This window comes from Lycium ferocissimum, chromosome 9 (assembly GCF_029784015.1).
Source record: "Lycium ferocissimum isolate CSIRO_LF1 chromosome 9, AGI_CSIRO_Lferr_CH_V1, whole genome shotgun sequence".
NCBI classification, from domain to species: Eukaryota; Viridiplantae; Streptophyta; class Magnoliopsida; order Solanales; family Solanaceae; genus Lycium; species Lycium ferocissimum.
Window position 1 is genome coordinate 27,531,077 of NC_081350.1, and position 22,884 is coordinate 27,553,960.

General features: G+C 34.3%; 2 protein-coding genes across 2 annotated transcripts; one reads left to right on the plus strand and one right to left on the minus strand.

The window, feature by feature from the left end:
- Window positions 1-3,624: 3,624 nt before the first annotated feature.
- Window positions 3,625-6,557, minus strand: LOC132069360 (uncharacterized). The gene is made up of 2 exons (XM_059462727.1): window positions 5,802-6,557; window positions 3,625-5,090 (listed from the first exon to the last, which is right to left on the minus strand). The coding sequence occupies exons 1-2, from the start codon at window positions 6,341-6,343 to the stop codon at window positions 3,785-3,787; spliced, it is 1,848 nt and encodes a 615-aa protein (XP_059318710.1). The 5' UTR covers window positions 6,344-6,557; the 3' UTR covers window positions 3,625-3,784.
- A 1,267-nt stretch (window positions 6,558-7,824) lies between these two features.
- On the plus strand, window positions 7,825-22,408 carry LOC132030098 (G-type lectin S-receptor-like serine/threonine-protein kinase At1g67520). The gene is given in 16 exon segments (XM_059419581.1): window positions 7,825-9,019; window positions 9,119-9,226; window positions 9,314-9,510; window positions 9,588-9,798; window positions 9,886-10,123; window positions 10,220-10,370; window positions 10,450-10,696; window positions 19,430-19,831; window positions 19,834-19,877; window positions 19,879-20,386; window positions 20,608-20,703; window positions 20,796-20,992; window positions 21,079-21,289; window positions 21,373-21,610; window positions 21,707-21,857; window positions 21,936-22,408. Coding segments are annotated over 16 exon segments (4,449 nt in total). The 5' UTR covers window positions 7,825-7,857; the 3' UTR covers window positions 22,224-22,408.
- The last annotated feature ends 476 nt before the right edge of the window (window positions 22,409-22,884 follow it).

Genomic DNA, 22,884 nt, shown 5'->3' on the forward strand with positions numbered 1-22,884 from the left:
TTTTTGAAACATTGTGTGATATCGTTTACTCCTCGAGGTAATTTCATAGTAGTAATTTTGAAGATCCATTCGGTCTTGATTAATGGATTCTTAGTCTCATTTTTCAATCAAATCTTAACTACCTTTAGAAATGAAATTAAATTGTAATTCATACATCGAAACTTGCCTTTCCGAGATTTATGAAGTGTTAATGGTTAAAGTAAGATAATAACCAACAATTTCTTTGTCACATGATAAAATAATTCGTAATGACTTGAAACATTGTGATTGAAGATAATAACCAATCAAAACATACTGGTCATGATAACTTCGAAACGTTGTAATTAAAGATAATACCAATCAAAAGACTTCTGATCTATTTAACACCTTACCTTTTCTTTATGCATAAACTGAAAACAAAAATGTGCATAGGAATAAAGAGAAACATGTCTATTCTATTTGGAGGCTCATTAAGAAATATTAGATATTTTCTGTTTAACTTTATAAGAAGTGTTGAGTATTGAAAAGTAATAAATGGTGAAAGAAAGACTTTAAGGAAACTCCTTCAGAGACACCCTCCGTCCCTGCACCAAAACTCCAATATAATATGTACAGTATTGACAACTATAAGTACAGGCTGAAATATGAAGCTACAAAGAAAAAGATGAGTAATATCTCAGTAATTTCTTTATCACTGATAATATATGCAGGACGACTTGACTTCATTCATTCATTGAGATTGAAGATAACGATCTATCAAAAGCAGTAATATGATCCTAGTTTTCTTTGTAGGATGTAAAGCGAAAATAAAATTGTGGGCAAATGAGAAAGAATTTTACTTTTCTCATAGAAAAAATCAACAACTGTAATTTGGAATGTTGAATTCTAATGTCATTCTTTAATCAAATCTTCAAGTATCATTTGAAAATGAAACTCAATTGTTTAACTCATACTTCTAAAGTTTGCTTTTCAAAGATTCATAAGGTGTCACATAAAAACTAGTTAAAGGATACAGAAATTCAAATAATTAATCAGGATCAGTTTATGTATAACTAGTAGAAATATTGTTGATCTCCTAGTTAATTTTAAATTTTGCTTTTTGGTAATTAAAAGTAACAAGGTATATACGAGACATTATTTTGTACGAAGAATTACTACTGTTTGGAACATAAATATTGCTATTTGGACGAGACAGGGAAAGCAACCCCCAACAGTACGACCATTGGATTACCCAATTAATAAATTAATCTTTCTTGGGAAACTCTCTATTTTTATTTTTGTCTTTTCACTTTATGCTGTCGGTTTTTATCAAAAATAAAAAATTGTGATTAAAGTCAGAGGCACATTTAGGCATTATGACAATGAGAAAGTCCATATATTTGGTAAAAAGTTACTTCATCTATTTAGTTTTACTTGTTACGTAAATTAAATAAAAATATTTTCTCAATTCTTTTACAAAATATATTTTATTAAAAATATTTTTTTACTTGATCATTTTAACAAATCAAGAAAGATATTTTTCTAATTTTACCTTTATTATTAAATAAATATTTTTCAAACTTTTTGAAAGTACTAGAAAAATTAAGAGATATTTTTTTCAATTTTATTCTTACTCTAATAACTATAGAAAAAGTTTAATGTGATAAAAGCAAGCAGCAATAGTAAACTGAGATTAACCAACAAATAATTTAATTAGATTATTTAATACTTTTAGGACTGTGGAAAAGAAAAAGTGACAGTAAGTATATTTACCTTTGTGCTTTTGCCATGAAGAGAAAACAAATTTCTTCCCACCCCAAGTTTTACTTTTTGTTATACCAATATCATGTGGAAGAAAAGAAAGGAAAAGAGATTTTTCTCCCTTTAATATTCCTTTGTCCCCATCTCCCTTTTCTTCTTTTCTCCTTTTTCCTTTCCTTTTTCAGATGTGCATGGCCAGTGAAAATTAAAACAAAAACAGCAATCTTGTTCAAACTGTTTGAGTTATTTAGCTATATGACCTTACAGTATTGATTTTGTTTTATTTGAACTCATTTCATTCCAATAACCAGTGACAATAAAATTGGAAAAAATGAACAGTTAGTTGAGAGAGTAGTAATTGTGCATTGCATAAGTTGTACTCTCTCTGATTCATAATAAGTGGACATAGCCTTTTTATTTTGGTTCAAAATAAGTGTCTACTAACATAATTAAGAAGGAATTAACTTTAATTTTTCAAATTTGCCCTTATTAAGTGCTAAGTGACCAGATCACAATGTGTCAAGTTAATAGTAATATGCAAGTCTTAAGTGACCAGATCACAATGTGTCAAGTTAATAGTAATATGCAAGTCTTAAGTGACCAGATCACAATGTGCCTTGGTGTATGTTGTTCGCAGATGACATAGTCCTGATTGACGAGACTCGCAACGGAGTTAACGATAATCGGAGAGGACGTTGGAGTCTAAAGGATTTAAATTGAGTAGGACCAAGACGGAGAATACGTGGAGTGCGAGTTCGGTGGCCTACCGCGTGAGGTTGATGAGGAAGTCTTGCCATTCAAAAGAAAGGAAGTTTCAAGTATCTTGGGTCTATTATACGGGGAGATGGGGATATCGACGACGATGTTTCACATCGTATTGGTGCGAGGTGGATGAAATGGAGACTCGATGTGTGATAAGAAAGTGCCTCCAAAACTTAAAGGCAAGTTCAAAGTGGTGGTTAACTTTATTGTACGGAGCGAGTGTTGGCCGGTCGAAATGTCACGTTCGGAAGATGAAAGTCGCGGAAATGCGAATCTTTGCGGTGGATGTGTGGACACGCTAGGAGGGATAGGTAGGAATGAAGATATCGAGACAAGGTGGGAGTGGCATCGGTGGAGGACAAGATGCGGGAAGCGAGGCCGAGATGGTTTGGGCATGTGAAGAGAGAGACACGGATGCTCAGGTGCGGAGGTGTGAGAGGTTGGCTATGAATGGTTTGTGAAGTGGGGAGAGGTGATTAGGCGGGGATATGGCAGTGTTACAAGCATGACCTTAGATAGGAGGTTGTGGAGGACTCGGATTAGAATAGAAGGGTAGGTGGCGTACCCTTTCACCGTAGTAGTTGCAGTTTTGTTCACTTGTCTATTGCCTTTTGGTTTATGCATTTGACTTGATTATATTTGTTGGGACGTTGAACTTTGATTATTTTTTTTTTTTTTTTTTTTTGGCTGGTAACTTTTCTTTGATTATTTTATTTATCTTTAGTATTCAATGCTTACTTTCTCGGAACCCTCCATGACTTTCTCGCTTTTGGTATTCGTGTCAATATTGCTTTCGATACACACTTTGTCTTCCCTCTCTTATCCTCTTCTTGGGTCTCTCGGCTTGCCGCCTACCTTTCGAGGTAGGGGTTTTATCCCAGAATACCACATGGTGGGACTATACTGGGCTTGTTGTTGTTGTTGTTGTTAGTCAAAACATCTTCTTTTTTTTTTTTTTTTTTTTTTTTTTTTTTTTGTAGGAGTTTGTATTTTTGTGTGTGGTTATTTTAGTGTTACAAGTGGCTGATTCACAACATTGAACTTTCATTTTACTATGAGAACCCTCCACTAGGTAAAACACACAAAGTTTATTGTTTCTGGTGTCATTATTCTTGTTATTAATCACAACAAAAGAATGACAGGTTCTCAGATAAAATCCATGATACATATAGCATTAGGTAGATTTTACATACACTTTGTTCATGCAGGTAATGTAAGTAAAAATATTCTTTTGAAGCAACCAAAGACAAAAGACAAAAAATGGAAAAGCACAAAAAATTATTAGTAGCATTTAAATACATCACTAGATTTGAACTTTTACTTCTTTTTGAACTTCTGTCGACACAGGCACCTTGATTTCAACACCACCATCCAAGCCAGCAGGCACTGGTGAACCTTTCTCACTATACTCTTTAACATGTCCTGCAGCTTTCGCACCTCCAATGTTACTGATATTCCCAAATATAAGAATGATTTTTCCAAGAATTGCAGCACAAAATGCAACTCCAAATGACATTTCAATGTTTAGAGGTGAACTTGATGCAAGTGCAAAACCAGCACAAGTCCCTAAAGCTCTCACCCAAGAGAACCAAACAGAAAATGCACCTTCTTTACCAGATGGTGAGCAATCCAACCAAAGAACTCTACCAAATGCATGCAACACACCTGTGGCAGTAGTTTGAACTGCAGCAAAGATGAATATGTGAACTTTATTCCAATCATCGTGGCGATAGTAGAATCCGAATCCTGAGACAATTGCTGATAGTATGAATCCAAGAAGCTGCATTTTCACTGCATCAGCTCTTATAAGTTGCTGCAGTGGATGAATCAGTGGAAGAGAAACCAATGGGAAGATAAAATAGGTAAGCCAAAGGTACAATATGTTCACTGGTTGAATGCAAAGGTCTCCAATCGAATAAAGTACCCCTGCTGTGAAAATGCACATTGTTGTGAAAGATGAAAGGAAAACTCCAGCAAGACTTCCAGTTGCATGAGGGTACTTGAAAATCGAAACGACATGAGTTTTCGGAGCAGAATTTGGGTGCAAGTCTGCATTTTGACCAGGTCGATTTGAGGTAGCAATGTGAACCATTCCAATAAACCAAATTAGGCCACTAAAGATAGACACAACCCACAAGCTAGTAAAGCTATCAGATTTCCTGAGCATATGGTAGGTAAAAGCAGACATAATAGCAGCACCTAAGCAGCCAGCAGTAGTGGAATGAAGGGAAAGCCAACTAGCCACAGCTCTTCTATCCGGGAATTGGCTTTTCCGGACAGGTGAACCAACAAGGCCTCGGACCATTAGGCCAAGGTGGCGGGCATGACAGGAAGAAGCAATGGTGTTGGCAGCAACAATAGCAGCGATATATGGTGGAAAGATCCATCTGGTCTTGAAAAATCCAGCTGGAAGACAGAACAATGCTCCTATGGCTGTTGATGCAGCTGCAATGAGCTGTTGGTTTCTGCCATAGTCTAGGTGGATGGAAAGAAATCCAAGAACTGGTGCTGCTAGAATTAGGCCAATCATCCAAGACATTGAGGTCCACTCCAATGCTGAATACTCAATACCAGAGAGATTTATTCTGTGTTTTGTTAACATTTCATACCTGCAAGTATATATAGGCTTAATTGATCACTATCTGTTTCTTGTTTCCTTTTTTTTTTTCTCCAATGAAACATGTAAATAATAGATGATATTGTATTGGAAAGGTGAGGCACAATGCTGATTAGAAGTAATTACACCAAAAAATGCAAAAAGAAACGAAAATACTGCTTCCTAGATGACAGCCAGCCTAATTAACTGTTTATTTTTCCTAGCCGGTAGACATAGATTATACACAGATATAGAATTTTTTGTACATGGATCATATGTATATTATATGTTAGGTTAATTCTTCAAGAAAAATTATGTTGGAAAGTCAAGAAGAAATATTCATCTGTTCTAATGACTCAAACTTATGGGAAAAGTCACCAATACTTCACCAACTATGTTTCCTTATCATTTGTCTTCCCCTCCTTGCAAGAAACAAAACATATGAATAGGTGTTTTATCCTATATTTCCATTGCAGACCATCACTTATTGGTGGAAAGTTAAAAAACACTAACATAATATGACCTTAAGCATAAGAGTATTTGTCTAAATTACCCTTTATTGCTCACTTAGCTAATATTTCACAATTTGAAAAAGTAAGGGCAAATCTGGAAAACAGTAATACATGATCTCCTTTTTCCTGTAAACCCACCAAATCTTTTCAAACAAGTTCAGTTTGTCAAAACGACTAATATTTGAAACCTGCAGAGTATTTTACGGACTTACAGTTCTAACTCCCTTTGTCTGCACTCCAATCCCTTGGCATTCTTCACAATGCCAAGCTGAGGTTGCTGTGGCCAAGACAAAGTCTGGCTGATTATGAGGGGAAAAACAATTGGAATTAACACAGTGTGAATGAAGTAGGAGCACATCCCATACAAATGCCATCCCAAAACTTCAGTTTTTGTTGGTTTCATCTCTTGATCATCTCCTCCATATGATCCTCTATAATCCTCCTCATGATCATCCCTCTGGAGCTTCATCCCTACTTTATGTACATCTTGTTTAGATATGTCCTCTTCATCTTCCATTGATCTTGGCCTTCGAGTTGAGGCGCTTTCCGTCTCATAAGTATTTTCTTCCATTTTTGTACTACGGAACCAAAAGAGAAGAAAAACAATGATTTTTTTTCCTGTTTTTGTAGAGTAAGTTGTGTGGAATATTTGTAGGACACTAATGGACCTAACATGGTGAAGTTTGTATGTGCAAGCAACAGCTGGTTGTGAAAGTTTCAAGGATATATGCATGGTGGAATACCTTGTTTTCATCAATTTTGATAAAAGAACAAAAAGGAGTTTTTGGCATTATGCTGTTTTCCTATTATTTATCTCAGGTTATTCTTTCTATTTTGTGTGTGTCTGAGAGTCATCAAATGATGTAATCTTGGAATAAGTTAGAATTAACAGCTTGATGGCTTCGTGAAAACCGTAGTATATGGGAGAATATTCTTAAAATAAAATAGTTTACATGAAACCATTATGTTGAAAAAACCATAGGATGTTTGATAGTGACTTGTATTGAAAACAAAACAAAACCCTTGTGATAATCAAAGAAAGAATAAGTAGAAGGGCGATCATCTGAAGAGAAGTTCTAGGCAAGTGCATGAGCAAAGATATCTGTACATTATCATGTGTGAAAAGAAATAACAGAACATAGAGTATAATGTCTCAACAAAATTGTGGACCATTTTCTGTGACAAAATGAACTGGGGAAAAATGTGGAATACATTTTGAGTTGTTCAAAAGGTTTGCAGATTACCATGATTTGTGCACCATTTCATGAATTTGTTTTAGAAGAATATATTTTTAGGATACTTGAGATCAAAACACCATTAGAAGTTGATAATTATATATGAACTATAAACTGTCACTTTTCGGCTCATCTGAGTTTGGACCTAAAGATGGCATTGGTTTAGCTACATTTCTGTCATGTGAATGTAAAGTGAGGTGCATTTCTTTGTCATTGGCGTGGCACCAGGGGTATTTAGTTTCTTTCTCTGACTGATGGAAATTAACTTCAATGGTTATAGGCCTTAATAACTCTGTGCGCAAATTTTATAATTCTAAATTGTAAACACTAGTATTAAAAATTCCAGCTAAACTTTTCTGTATCAGAAAAGGAAAGAGAATTGTAGCTACACATGAAAAATTAAGTGAATTACTTCAATTCTTTTGCTTGAGATATTAAGTTTAACGAGCATGGCAAAAAGTAGAACATAAAAGAAGTGTTTTTCTTGTTGTATAACTTTGCTCCAAGGTTGCAGCATTCATCAGATTAAGATTAAAGTAAATTTTCTTGCATTTCTTCTCTTAAGTATATTATATACATTACTAGGCAACCTTAAGGTTTTAAAATTTGATCTTTTGCTTGATCATGGTACTATAGCTTTGGAGGCTTTGATCTAGTCCCCCTCCGCGAAGTGGTTGTTTCCTTTTTGGTTTTATCAATAAAAATCAACCACTTCCGGCTGGTTTATTTTAAACAACATGAAGGAGAAAAAGAAAATAGAAAAGTCAAAGAAGAAAAGAACAAACACCAAATGTAAATTGGTCAAAATTTTTGCTAGGAAAAGTCAATATTGTCTCTTTCCATAAGCTTTCCTACAAGTAACATGTCCAAATATCATTTGTGCTGAGAAAAATCTTGAAACATTCTTTCTGATAATGTTTCAAAGCATTGACTATTCTTAAGTGCACTTTTGGCTTTTAACAACATCCAACCCTATAAAGAGAGAATAATGTTATTATCTGCAGCAACATTTTTTTGTCTCTAGCTGCCAAAAATGAAATCTTTAGCCAATTCCATCTTCATTTTACTATTGACCTTATTCTGCAGCCAAACATGTATCATTAACCTTCCATCTGTAGCTGCAATAACCTCAATGAAGCCAGGTGATGAACTCAATTACTCACAAGTGCTTGATTCAGAAGGCGGAAAATTCCAGTTAGGATTTTTCTCTATCCCACAAACGGATAAAAATTATCTTGGGATATGGTATGCAGGGGATCCACAGGATAAGAAATTATGGATAGCCAATCCAAACACACCTTTATTGAACAATTCAGGATTGCTCACCATAGACACTACAGGAACATTGAAAATCACCAGTGGAGGGAAGGCAGTTATGAATATTGCCCCTCCTTTATTGACAGGAAGTTTAGTAGCTAGGCTTCAAGATTCCGGAAATTTTGTGCTTCAGGATGAAACTCGGAACAGGACTTTGTGGCAAAGCTTCGATCATCCGACCGATAGTCTTTTGCCTGGTATGAAGCTTGGTTATAACCTTACAACAAAGCAGAATTGGACTTTAACTTCTTGGTTGAGTAGTTATATTCCGGCCTCGGGGGCTTTTACTCTAAGTTTGGAGTCCATTCAAGATGCATTTCAGCTGGTTATACGTCGAAGGGGCGAGGTTTATTGGACTAGTGGTGCTTGGAGAAATCAAGGTTTTCCATTCTTAACTGCACTTAATGATTCTTCTAACAGATATAGGTATAATCTTAACTTGGTGTCTAAAAAAGATGGCGTGTTCTTCCAATTTGATGCTCCAGAGGGAAGTTTCCCAAGTCTTGAGTTGTCCTCAAATGGGGCTATTGTTGGTGGTGGTGAAGACAGTCGTGTATACGCCCTTTATAATGAGTTCTGTTATGGTTATGAAAGTAACGATGGTTGTGTCTCTAGTCAGTTGCCTGAGTGCCGAAAAGATGGTAATAAATTTGAGCAAAAGAGTGGAGACTTTATTGATAGATCTAATACTAATGATTATGATAATGCAAGCATTAGTCTTGGTGATTGTATGAAGAAGTGTTGGGAGCACTGCAGTTGTGTTGGCTTCACCACCACCAGCAATGGAACAGGCTGCCTAATCTGGAACGGAAATGGGGAGTTTCGAGTCGATGAGAGTGGTAACACAGTGAAGAAATATGTACTGGTTTCATCAAAAGGTAAGTCCTTATATCAGGAATACACCTTGTTTATGAACTAAATATATTTCCTATAGGTCAAGGGTCAACTTTATAACACTCTGCAACCTATGCCTGCAGGAAAACAGAAAAGTCGGATACGGATAGTAATTGTTGTAGCTATTGTTGTCCCTTTACTGATATCTGGTTTCATCTGCTACATTTTAGTGAGAAGACGCAAACTACAAGGTAAATCTCAGAAAAGTGATTAGCTAGTATGTTGTTTTGTCAATTATGTTAAGCATGTATGCATATCAACAAGTTTCTCTTGTATAGATGAGAAAAGAAAGGAGGACGAGTATATACGCGAGTTGACAGCATCAGATAGCTTCAACAACACTAATTTGAAAGAAAAAGATGGAAGGGAAGTACAAGATTTGAAGATATTTAGCTTTGGATTCGTATTGGCAGCCACAAACAGCTTCTCGAGTGAAAACAAGCTCGGAGAGGGTGGTTTTGGTCCTGTTTATAAGGTACAATAACATTATGCATCCGCAATACTTCAGCACCTTCATTGCATGACTAAATTACCTGTAAAAACGTATCACAGGGAAAATTTCCAGACGGGAGAGAGGTGGCAGTCAAGAGACTTTCACGAACATCAGGTCAAGGGCTTGTAGAGTTCAAGAATGAGCTTATACTAATTGCAAAAGTTCAGCATACAAATCTAGTTCGAGTTATAGGATGTTGTATTCATGGAGAAGAAAAAATGTTAATATATGAGTACATGCCTAACAAGAGCTTGGACTTCTTCCTCTTCGGTTCGTTACCCTTTCAAAACAAAGAAGTAACAGTTCAAGTAATTTTTGAAAATTTTGACGTGAAATATTTGGCTTATGTTTTGACAGATCCTGAAAGAAAGAAACTACTGGATTGGCAGAAACGTTTTGAAATTATTGAAGGAATTGCTCAAGGGTTGCTTTATCTTCACAAATACTCAAGAATGAGGGTGATACATAGAGATCTAAAAGCCAGTAATGTGCTCTTGGATGAAAGCATGAATCCTAAGATAGCTGATTTTGGTCTGGCAAGAATTTTCAAGCAGAACGAGACGGAGGCAGTGACTCAGAGGGTTGTAGGAACATAGTGAGTTGAGCTTAGTTATTTCTTGATACAGATATACAGAACATGTATACATATTCATACTGACTGAGTGGGAAATGTTTTCTGTCCTCTGCACAGTGGTTACATGGCTCCTGAGTTCGCCATGGAAGGAGCTTTCTCAATCAAGTCTGACGTCTTCAGCTTTGGAGTCTTAGTGCTGGAAATTGTGAGTGGGAGGAGAACTACTAGCTTACAACAATTAGATCGTCCACTCAACTTAATAGGTTATGTAAGTTGTTCTTGACACCCTTTTCCCTTTTAAGTATTAAAATACATAAAGTTTGAGAATACTGATCATTCTGGTTTAGGCATGGGAAATGTGGAAAGAAGGGTGTGCACTGGAATTGAAGGATCCGGCTCTTGGAGATTTATGTGACACTAAACTGTTATTACGAGTTATTCATATCGGATTATTATGTGTACAAGAAGGTGCAACAGATAGGCCAACAATGTCCGATGTTATCTCAATGCTCGGTAATGAAAGTATGCCACTGGCCACACCAAAACAACCAGCATTTTTCACAGGAAGAAAAGAAGCTGAATCAAATTCATCTGGTATCAAAGCAGAACAATGTTCAGTTAATGATTGTTCCATCACTGTCATTGAAGCAAGATAAGATTAGAGACATTGTTTTGATCTAACAGGATTGCACAAAGATCACATAAGTTTCACGTATTCTGTTGTGCTACACTCAGTAACTAGAGGTTTAAACTAGAGAGACCTTTGAGTTTTGAAATAGAAAAAAATAGGACAGAAGTTCTAATTATGTGGTAGGAGGGATTCTTTTGTTATTAGTGTTAAATGTTAATAACGCAAGTTTAACTACACACGAAAATCATGTTTCCTTATGGATACACGAAAAGCATGTTTCCTTATGGTATAGATTGGTGAATATTTTCCTAGCAAGAAATGTCAAATCTATGCCTGCACAACTAATTGTTCCAATGCACCAGAAAAATGCACCCTTATTGAGGTCTAGTGAAATACTTCTTTCGGAAATCAAGTGAAGTTACAAAGCAGATAAAAACAGTTGTATAGCTGTCTTTGTAACAATACATTAAACACTAGAATTGTAAACAAAGAAAATTTTGTGCATTTCTTCTCTTAAATGTTACGCTACATTTTTATTATTAAGTAACCTCAAGATTTTAACATCCTCCCATTTAGTGGCTCCTGTCCATTTTTAAAATTTGACCTTTTGCTTGATAATGATACTACAGCTTAGAAGTCTCATCAATACTGATTTTTCGTTTTTGTGGTCCATATAAATAGATGGATAACTTATATGTGGATCACAATTGTTACACCCTATTATTTCTGCAAGGCTAAACAAAGTACAACTTATGGAGCTCTAAAAGGATTGATTATGTACAAAGTCGTCACCTAGCATTTAAGGTATACTAGGGTACCTATAAATTATTAATGTATGTAACTTAAAAATAGTTTGCGAAAACAAGTGAGATTCTAGATAAGGGTTCAAATTATTCCGAAGGGAAGGTGTTAAGCATCTTTCAGAATCTACAAATGTGGTTCCCGACTGGACCAATTTTAACTATACGAGGGATGTGTAAAAAAGCTTGATTATTATTTACAAAAATATTAATAGACTTTAGACTAAAGAATAACTAACATGAATGTTTATGTAGTAAAAGGTATAAGTATTTGCATATGTATAAAAATATGTATTACGTGATTATTTACAAGTGAAAAAAAAGTGTGCTAAGCAACTAAATTAAAAGTCTAGAAAAACGTGGTAACTATAAGAATATTAGCTACGGCAAATAACAATAAACAAATAACTAAATAATCATCGCTCTGCACCCCAAAAAGAAATATCACTATACTTGTTAGCTCTGTATACATTTAAGAATGAAAAATGGATCTAAGAAAAAGAATAAGTCGTTAAATGAAAGATTTTAATGACAAAATAAATAAAATATAAGAAAAGTTATTTACAAGGAAGTACAAATGTATAATTAAATGACTACTAACATTAGTTAAAAGAACTAATGATTGATTGATGAATGAGGGTGTACGGTATAATATGATTGAATATAATGATTTTTGTTTTCTTAAGATCTGGCAAGTTCAAAGGGTCTGTACAAATGTTTAAAGAAAAGGTTTAAAAGGATGATTTTAGTAAACAAAAAATTCCATGTCAAAAATATTAACAAACATAATACAACATTGTGAATGATGTGATATAAATAAACAACATACGTAAACTTTTCGTTTTGAAATAGTGGCCTAATAGTTTTCCTAAAACACATAATTAACTTTAAATCACATAAGCAGAACATAAATAGATAAATAAATACCACCGTCCGGTACCCCAAAAGTAAAGTTTACCTATATTTTATGCTTTGTATAATTTTAAGAACGTAAAAATAAATACAAATAGAGAATCCGAGAAGATCTTCGAGAGTTGCCTTCGGGAAGTGACTCTGAATACCTTCATAAGGCTTAGTAAAACATTAGTACTGGATAAATATTTTACTAAATGAATTAAAGAAACAATAATAAATATATAGTGCTATTTAAAATAAACCCAGTCTTCTGTGCAGGGGAGGCCTCGAAAATCAACGACAATTTCTTCATCGGCCAAAAGTGTAATATTTGCTTAAATCCGTTAGAAATATCCAAAAAGGCAATAAAATAACAGTGGCGAAAACAGATATAGCAAAGCCATAGAGATTGCCGGATTTTGGCTAATTACAATAACCGAAAACTCCATAGATGGTGTGGGTAAAATCAATGGAAGGAGTGTGGTGCTCCAAAAGAGCAAATGAGATGGTAAGAGAGAGATGAAGATGGAAAAAAGTCTTCATCAAAGTAAGAAAAAGAGTGTCACGAAAGTTTGAAAAAGAAGGTGTGTAAGTAAAGAAAAAAAGGATATGTTCATAAGTGGCTTTTGAAAAAAAGCCAAAATTAAAGGAACATGTTTTCCTTTCTCTTGGGAGTAATAATATGGATGTGATTTGGTATCACGATAATTTGCCAAAAATTTTGGAATTAGTTGTGTTTGTGATAAACTCTTCCGATTTTTTGTATTGACGGACTGTATTGAATTATAACTAATATACATATAAGAAATGTAAGTATTAAATATGGGGAAAAGTGTTAAACACCTTAAAAAAGCTAAAAGTTGCCTTCAATGGAAATTTTGGACCTTATTTTTGTGTATTATCTATGCTTTGAATGGACAAAAGTCACCCAAACTCATTTGAGTGTATGCCCGCGCTCACTAGAAATTTGATATTTAGCGACCAACTTTTTAACGAAGGGAGATAAATCCGGTCGTTATAAGTGCACTTATAGTGACCAAATTTTTTTTCAAGTTATTAGAGCTAATTTTTCTTTCAATTATCGTGCCTTTTCCGTGCCTTTTGTGTTGAGTTTGTGCTGTTCAAGAATTTGTGCCTTTTTGCTTTCCTTTGTGTTGAGTTTAAAAGATTTAATTATTCTTCAATTGGGTATTTTTTTCAAAATTTCAAACCCAAAAAAACTCCATTGTAACGACCAAATCAAACGGGTCTTTTTCGATATTATATAGGATTTGTGACATTGTCGACATTGAAAACATGATTAATCATAGTGGATTAAGATAGTAGAACCGATGCAAACAAAAACTCCATTAGGGACGTCGAGTTTCGACTTGAAGCTTTGATCTGGGTCTTCAATTCCGGATTTGATGAATAAAATTATTGGTTCTTTGATTGTTTGAACTCAAGCTTAGAAGACGTACGGAACATGAAGAAGAAATCAACGACTCCATGCGCCATGAACAAAGCTTGAAGCTTCGAACTCGAATTTTCGAGGTTGCCGAAATGAGCTTCATTTCGTGTGGGTGATATATCAAAAGACCGAAACGTCGAGAGGTCGAATACGAAATTTGGTGATGTTTGGTTGAGATTTAAAGTGCATTGGATCAAATTTGATTCGATTCTCTATGAAGAAGATGAATAGTATTCTTGACAGTTATTTTCAAAGTTTTCTAACACACACGAACTGCATATGACCCACCCGGACTTATTTTTTATGTATTATTTACACTTTTTATATGGAATCTTACGCGCTTAAAGAGGTAGATACTGATCGCTTGTACACGTCGCCCATATAAAAGCGTACAAAATACACAAAAAATAAAAAGGACCTATGAGTGTGTTATGGCAACTTTGGCCATAGTTTGAGTGTGTTTTGAACCCTTTTCCCTTAAATATGCAATTAAAAACTACAAATAAAAATATGATTGATATTTTTTTTAGAAAAAAGTGTACTGTGTTGTAAAGAAAGTTAAAAAAAAAAAACTAATTATTTGCTGATATAAAATTGCAGTGTTGCGTCGTGTATGTGCAGATGACGTGAAAAAGTAATGATTATTGAAATTAATTTAAATGACAATAAATTGATAAAAATCTCAATACTTGCATAAATATGGATAATTATCAATAAATTGTGTTAAAAATTGAAAAATGGTGTGCTATTTAACGATTAAGGATCCTAAGATGTTAATTTCAAGCACGACGAGCCAAAATTGGGTGTCAACAATAATTCATAAGGATGACTAAAAACTGATCTAGTCCAACAACATATTCGATGAGTCAGGGATAATCTCAATCTTGATTCTTCGATGAACATTGTTGATTCTTATATATGATAATAATTATCCAGAAGAGCTTGTTCAACAAGGCATCAATGAGGTCCACAATATCATATTATACTAAAAGTAGAAAGCTCCTACCTCTAAAGTTGGATTACGATTTTACTCCTGCACTAATTAACTATTTAATTAAATAATACTATTTTAATTAAATAATGGCTGAATTAGAAGTCCAACTATACTTAATAGTTAACAAAAATTATTTTTGATCTTTAATTTACATTTCAATTTTTTACCTCCCATCTTCCACGTACTCATAGTCATATAATAATCTGTCTTTAACATACATTTGATCGAGTTTTTTCCCTTACATCTTTCATGTAGTAATAATCAGCTATAAATTTGTTTAAAACCGTTTTGAGTATTTCATACAATAATTAGTACTTACAATGATAATAATGTTGAGTACATTCAATTACTGCCATTATTATACTCTTGAAGACCAATATAAGATTCAATTTACTTCAAATTAATTTACACGTTTACTTTTCCTAATAAAACCTCATTCATTATATTTAACAGCCCACTACTAGGGGTGTACAAAGTAAACCGACAAACCGCACCAAACCGATAAACCGAGTCAAACCGAGAAAAAAACCCGACTAGTGGTTTGGTTTGACTTGGTTTGGTGTTCGACCATAATTGGTTTGGTTTGGTTTTAACTAAAAAAGTCAAACCGAACCAAACCAAGAACATTACATGTATTCAAATTTTAAAATATTTTATACATAAAAATATTTATTTGTAATGTAATTTATAAATATTTCTTAAATTTTTTCGTAGTTCTTTAACTATTATCATATTATTCAAGCTTGAACTTCGAGTTTTGAATGTCGATAAGTTTTATATTGGATGTTAATAACTCAAATAAAGTCAACTCAAATAAAGTCCAAACCAAAACTAACTCAACACTAATGCTAACAAAAGAAATTCAATTTACCACTAGGAATGACAATAATGTTGGATATCTATTCTTTAGTTTTGCATAATTTATTTAGAGAGTGAAAAAACATAACTTAAGTTTTATTTCTTTGTCATGTAATTAATACTTATTAGCCCTACTTATTTTAGCATGACTTAGTATTTTTAGATTATGGTCATTTTTTTTATGGCTTGTTAATTAGCAATATTTATTTTGACCGAATTTATTAGCTTTTGTTGAATATTTTAATACAATGTCATCACTCTTCTCACATTTTGTGTTATTTTCTTAAGAAACACCTTAATTATATAGTGTATCTTACTAGAACTAAAGAAATATTTGAATAAAAGTTATATGTTTTGTATCAAGACTATTAGAAAAAAAATCCGAAAAAACCGAAAACCGAATAACGAGAAAACCGAGGTTGAAAAACTTAGAATTTTATTGGTTTGGTTTGGTGTATAAATTTAAAAACCCGACGCAATTGGTTTGGTTTGGCGTTTAAAAAATGGGCAATTCGCGGGAATTGCCCTTCTTTGAGGTGGTCTTTAAATTTTGTCCCTCATATTTGAAATGTTTAAATTTTGCCCTTTGGCTAACACCCATAGGTTCCGAGTTCGAACCCACGCGCGGTCAAAATTTTAAAAAAAAAAATTCGCAAGGCGGTTTTAAATTTCTATCCATTTGTGAAGGAATTACCAAAGTTATGCGGACCAGATACTTATGCTTATGAAATGGCGGACTTGGCATAGTATGCGGATCCGACATAACTTTGATAATTTCTTCACAAAGTTATGCGGATCCGTAAGATAAAAGTTTTTTGCCAATTAAAAGTATGCCCCGGCCTAACTTTGTGAAGGAATTATCAAAGTTATGGTCTGAAAATAAATATTTGAGTGATAAGTCATAGCATGTTTTGTTAATTATCCCGAGAAAGTGGTTCAAAATATTCATCATTCTTGTGGAAGTTTGCTAGGTGTATCACGTGGAGGACCTAAAGTTTCGACATTGTATTTATAGCTAGCTTACCGGATTATTGTCTTTGGCTTTATCTAAGATTTACTTCTTCGGGAATAAACATGCTCTTGTCTTTGGGTGGAAATGGTACGGAATCTTTGGTGCAAATGCAATTCATGATGAGGTTGTCAATCGTGGCAGATGTGTTAATATTGTTAAGTTTGGATTCATTTATTTTAATTAGGATGGGCATGTAGTTAAAAATTATGTGAAGTGACTTTTTCTTGAATACTTTATGCCTTATGGGCGGACTTGGCATAAGTATCTTGGGAATTCGGTGATAACTTTGATAATTCCTTCACAAAGTTATGCGGTGGGGCATACTTTTAATGGGCAAACTTTTATGGGACCGGCATAACTTTGTGAAGGAATTATCTTGGACAGGACATATTTATGCCAAGTACGCCCTGAGGCATAAGTATGCCGGTCCTAAGATTCTTTGGTAATTCCTTAACAAAAGTATGCGGGTTCGGCATAGTGAAATTTAAACTACGCCTTGCGAATTTTTTTAAAAAATTTAACGCGTGGGTTCGAACCGGAACCTATGGGTATTAGCCGAAGGGCAAATTTTAAAGATTTCAAATATGAGGGCAAAATTTAAAGACACCCCAAAAGAAGGCACTCACGCAAAAAAATGTTAAAAAAACCCACTACTATCTCCCATCAATGAAGAAATACTATCTCCCATCAATAAAGAAATTAATGCCTAATATCTTGCTTTCTCCTTTTTTTTATTTTCTTTTTACAATCCCCCTTATAATCTGATTTCTCTCCCCTTATCTATAAATCTTTATTTATTGCTATAATAAAGTAGGAGAATGAAAAGTTGTGAGGATAATTATTTATGAAAAGCTACAGTAAATGAGTATAATAAAAAGGCCAACCGATGGTCATGCATTTGCAAAATTATTGTTAGAGAAACTCTTCCTTTCAGATGGCCATTTGAAAATGTATCACTTTTGTATTTCTTCCATCGAGTTATTTTCATTAGAGCTTAATTTCTCAAGTTACATAGATCATCCTACGGTCTTGGTGGAAATTTATTGTAAATAATTATGGGGAATCAAATCTGATATTTTTTTATATTTTTCTCCTTTTCTTATTGCAGTCAAACAACACTTACCGCGGTGGAGCCAGGAATTCAAACAAGGAATGTGTGTGTGTATTATCAATGAAGGGGTTCAATTAAACCCTCTTGCCTCTTGCACTCCTATGCCTCCCCCTTAACAGCAATTATGAATAACATATTCTTTGATTGTACTTTAATTCAATTACCTTTTCAATTTGAAATATGTTAAAAAAATTGAGTGAGAATATCTCATTGTTCTATTATTGCTCATATATAACAAAATATTGTTTTTAGATGCGGTTGAAGACTACAAAATCATATGTCTGCTCTCAAGTTACCCGTTCAAGTCTTACACAAGAAGTTTTACTAATTGTTATATAATTATGTCTTATTGATATATCGATATATAGTTAGGGTGGCTATATATATATTAATTATACTTAATTAATAATAGTAGGTTACAGGGTTTATTGCCACTTCTTCTTTTTTCTTGGATTATTGTTTTTGCTACTTTGCTGGAGCGTTAGCATTTGGTTCAATTTCGATGAAGAAGGTGGCGGTTTTGTCACCGCTTGAGCCTTGAACTCAAAACACTTTCTGGTATCCTATTTTAGGAACAACAACGTAACTTTCATGTGTTTTTCCATAGATTTTGATTTATCTCTTCTTCTTACTTTATTTATTTTTAAAATTCTTTGGGGCCTTATATTATATTTATAGCTTAAATTTGTGGTGTTTCCTTATGATTATATCTTCTGTGTGTGGGTTTTTGTAAGCAATATGAGTACAAGTCAATACATTTGTTGAAGAAAAAAAAACGTTGTGAGTACTCTATTTGGATCATACAGAGTAAATAACATTTGACATTTTAAGGAACTTACACATTCTTCCTTAATTTTTATTTTATAACTCAAGTATATATTTTAATAATACTTAATAATAAATTTTAAAATTTTATGCTAATTGATATAGGCCACACGCGCAACGCGCGTACCCAAAAACTAGTATTTCAAAACATGACTACGTAGGAAAACCAAAAAGCCAAATAGATATGATATATATATATTTTTATTTATATCTGCAAGCAGCAAAAAAAAAAAAGCATAGAAATATGAGGAAGAAAACAGGAAATCAAGAGAAAATAACAGAAACCAAAGGCAAATTGTGTCGACATTTCAGCTAGAAAATACAAGATTGTCTCTTTCCACAGCTTCCCTACAAGTAAAATAACATTTTTACTCAGAAATATCTTCAAAAATTCTGGCTGAGAGATGTTTAATAGAATTGACTATTCTACAATGAATTATTGGCTTTGAACAGCAAACAACCTAAAAAGGAATGATCATATTATTACCTGCAGCAGTTTTTTTTTTTTTTTTTTTTTTTCGTTCTAGCTGTCAAAATGAATAATTTAGCCAATTCCATTTTCTTCCTCTTCTTGACCTTATTCTGCAGCCAAACATGTATCATTCTTCCATCTGTAGGTGCAATAACCTCAATGAAGCCTGGTGATGAATTGAATCACTCACAGGTACTTGACTCAGAAGGTGGAAAATTCAAGTTAGGATTTTTCACTATCTCACAAACGGATAACAGCTATCTTGGAATATGGTATGCAGGTGATCCAGTAGAGAAGAAATTATGGATAGCAAATCCAAACACACCTATATTGAACAACTCAGGATTGCTCACATTAGATTCTACGGGAACATTGAAAATCACCAGCAGAGGGAAGACAGTAGTGAATATTGCCCCTCCTTTATTGAAAGGAAGTTTAATAGCTAGGCTTCAAGATTCTGGAAATTTTGTGATTCAGGATGAAACTCGGAACACAACTTTATGGCAAAGCTTCGATCATCCTACCAGTTGTCTTTTGCCTGGTATGAAGCTTGGTTATAACCTTACCACAAGGCATAATTGGACTCTAACTTCTTGGTTGGTTAGTAGTATAATTCCTGCCTCAGGGGCTTTTACTTTAGGTTTGGAGACCATTCAAGATGCATTTCAGTTGGTTGTTCGTCGAAGGGCGAGGTTTATTGGACTAGTGGGGCTTGGAAGAATCAAGGTTTTTTCATTCTTACCTTCGTTCCATGATTCTGCTACTATTTATCAGTACAAGCTCAACTTGGTATCCGATACAGATGGGATGTTCTTCCAATTTGAGGCTACAGAGAGAAGTTTCCCAAGTCTTGAGTTGTTTTCAGATGGAGCTATTGTTGCTGGAGATAGTCGTATATATACCCGTTATAATAAGTTCTGTTATGGTTATGAAAGTGACGACGGTTGTGTCTCTACTCAGTTGCCTGTGTGCCGAAAGGGTGGTGATAAATTTGAGCAAAAGAGAGGAGACTTTATAGATATATCTGGTACTACTACCAATTATTATGCTAATGCAAGCATTAGTCTTGGTGATTGTATGCAGAAGTGCTGGGAGCACTGCAGTTGTGTTGGATTCACCACTCTCAGCAGCAATGGGACAGGCTGCCTGATTTGGAACGGAAAGAGGGACTTTAGAGTCGATGAGAGTGGTAATGCAGTGCAAAGATATGTTCTGGTTTCACCAAAATCATCTAAAGGTTAGTCCTTATGTCATAAATGCACCTTGTTTATGAACTAATATATACTATATTAATGAAGAGTACAACAACAACATACTTAGTATAGTCCCACAAGTGAATTTTATGGAGGGTGGGGTGTACGAGACCTTACCCCTACCTTTGTGGGGTAGAGAGGCTGTTTCCCATAGACGTATTAGTGAAGAGTTAACTGTATAATTTTCAACATGCTATGTATGCAGGAAAAACTTGGATATGGATAGTATTAGCTATTTTAATCACAATGCTGATATGTGGTTTCATCTGCTTCATTAAAACGAGAATACTCAAACGACGAGGTAAGTCTCCCAAAAGTGATTTAGTAACTAGTATTTTTGTTTATTCAGTTATTTTAAGCATGTATGTATCTCTACATACTTCTCTTACATAGATGAGAAAAGAAAGAAGGAAGAGTGTATACGTGAGTTGACAGCAGCAGACACCTTCAACAACACAAATCTGAAAGAAGAAGATGGAAGGGAAGTACAAGATTTGAAGATATTTAGCTTTGGATTGATATTGGAAGCCACAAACAACTTCTCAAGTGAAAACAAGCTCGGAGAGGGTGGTTTTGGAGCCGTTTATAAGGTATTTTACAGTATGTTATATGTACCCCAAAAAATTTCCTAATACTCTCACTATATGACCTACATACCCATAAAATTGTATGACAGGGACAATTTCCAGATGGGAGAGAGGTGGCAGTCAAGAGACTCTCACGAACATCAGGTCAAGGGCTTGTAGAGTTCAAGAATGAGCTTATACTAATTGCAAAAGTTCAGCATACAAATCTAGTTCGAGTTATAGGATGTTGTATTCATGGAGAAGAAAAAATGTTGATATATGAGTACATGCCTAACAAGAGCTTGGATTTCTTCCTCTTCGGTTCGTTACCATTTCAAAACAAAGAAGTACCAGTTCAAGTAATTTTTGAAAATTTTGACGTGAAATGCTTTATGTTATGACAGAACCTGAAAGAAAGAAACTACTGGATTGGCAGAAACGTTTTGAAATTATAGAAGGAATTGCTCAAGGATTGCTCTATCTTCATAAATACTCAAGAATGAGAGTGATACATAGAGATCTAAAAGCCAGTAATGTGCTCTTGGATGAAAACATGAATCCTAAGATAGCTGATTTTGGCATGGCAAGAATTTTCAAACAGAACCAGACAGAGGCAGTGACTGGCAGGATTGTAGGAACATAGTGAGTTGAGCTTAGTTATTTCTTGATGTAGATTTACTGAACATGTAGACATATTCGTACTGACTGAGTAGGAAATGTCTTCTGTCATCTACACAGTGGTTACATGGCTCCTGAGTTTGCCATGGAAGGAGCTTTCTCGATCAAGTCTGATGTCTTCAGCTTTGGAGTCTTAATGCTTGAAATTTTGAGCGGTAGGAGAAATGCTAGCTTACAACAATTCGATCGTCCGCTCAACTTAATAGGTTATGTAAGTTTTTCTTGACATCCTTGTTTAATTTAAGTACTAAATCTAAAAAGTTTGAGATAATTGATCATTCTGGTTCAGGCATGGGAATTATGGAAAGAAGGGTGTGCACTAGAACTGAAGGATCCAGCTATTGGAGATCTTTGTGACCCTCAACAATTGTTACGAGTTATTCATGTCGGCCTATTATGTGTACAAGAAGGTGCAACAGATAGGCCAACAATGTCTGATGTTATCTCAATGCTTGGTAATGGAAGTATGTCACTGCCAATTGCAAAACAGCCTGCATTTTTCACAGGAAGAGATGAAGCTGAATCAAATTCGTGTTCGGTTAATGATTGTTCCATCACTGTCGTTGAAGCAAGATAATATTAGAGATGTTGTTTTGCTGTAATAGGATTGCAATAGATCAACGAAGTTTTAATGACTTCTAATTAAAAGATGTTGTTTTGCTGTAATAGGATTGCAATGGATCAACAAAGTTTTAATGACTTCTAATTAACTTTTAGGCTCTTTTTTGTTAAGGTCTAAAGCTAATTCGTTTGCTTCATACATACATGGACTATCAACGGCTGGTTTCAAAAAGTCTATTTCTTCATAAATATAATAAAAGCACATAATAGAGGAAAGAAGTATGAAGAGATAGGAAAAATGACAGACTCTATTGATCAGACTCGTTAGTTTTGCAGCTCGGGACGAGAGTTACAAAGAGCTGCCAAAAAACATGCAACCATTCATAACATAGCTTCTCATTATTTCCTTATGCTCCTTTAGATTTTCAAAAGATCCTACAGGAATTCTCATCAATGACCAAAAAGTAGATCAAAAAGACAATTACATCCGGAAGCTTCAATCAAAATATCACGTTAGTAGTTGTATGATTGGACTGGTTGGATTCTGATACGTCACACAGTTAGGAGGTAAAATTGATGAAGCCACCAGTTTGATATAAATTAAAGAATGCAAAGTGTAAACATGGTTATCAAACATTTAAGAAACAACCATCGACATACGCCACCACTAATGAATT

Coding starts and splice junctions, on each gene's coding strand:
- LOC132069360 (XM_059462727.1), bottom strand. CDS start 6,343: ATGAAAACAAGGTATTCCACCATGCATATATCCTTGAAACTTTCACAA. Junction 5,091..5,801: donor AGACAAAGGGAGTTAGAACT/GTAAGTCCGTAA, acceptor ATATACTTGCAG/GTATGAAATGTTAACAAAAC.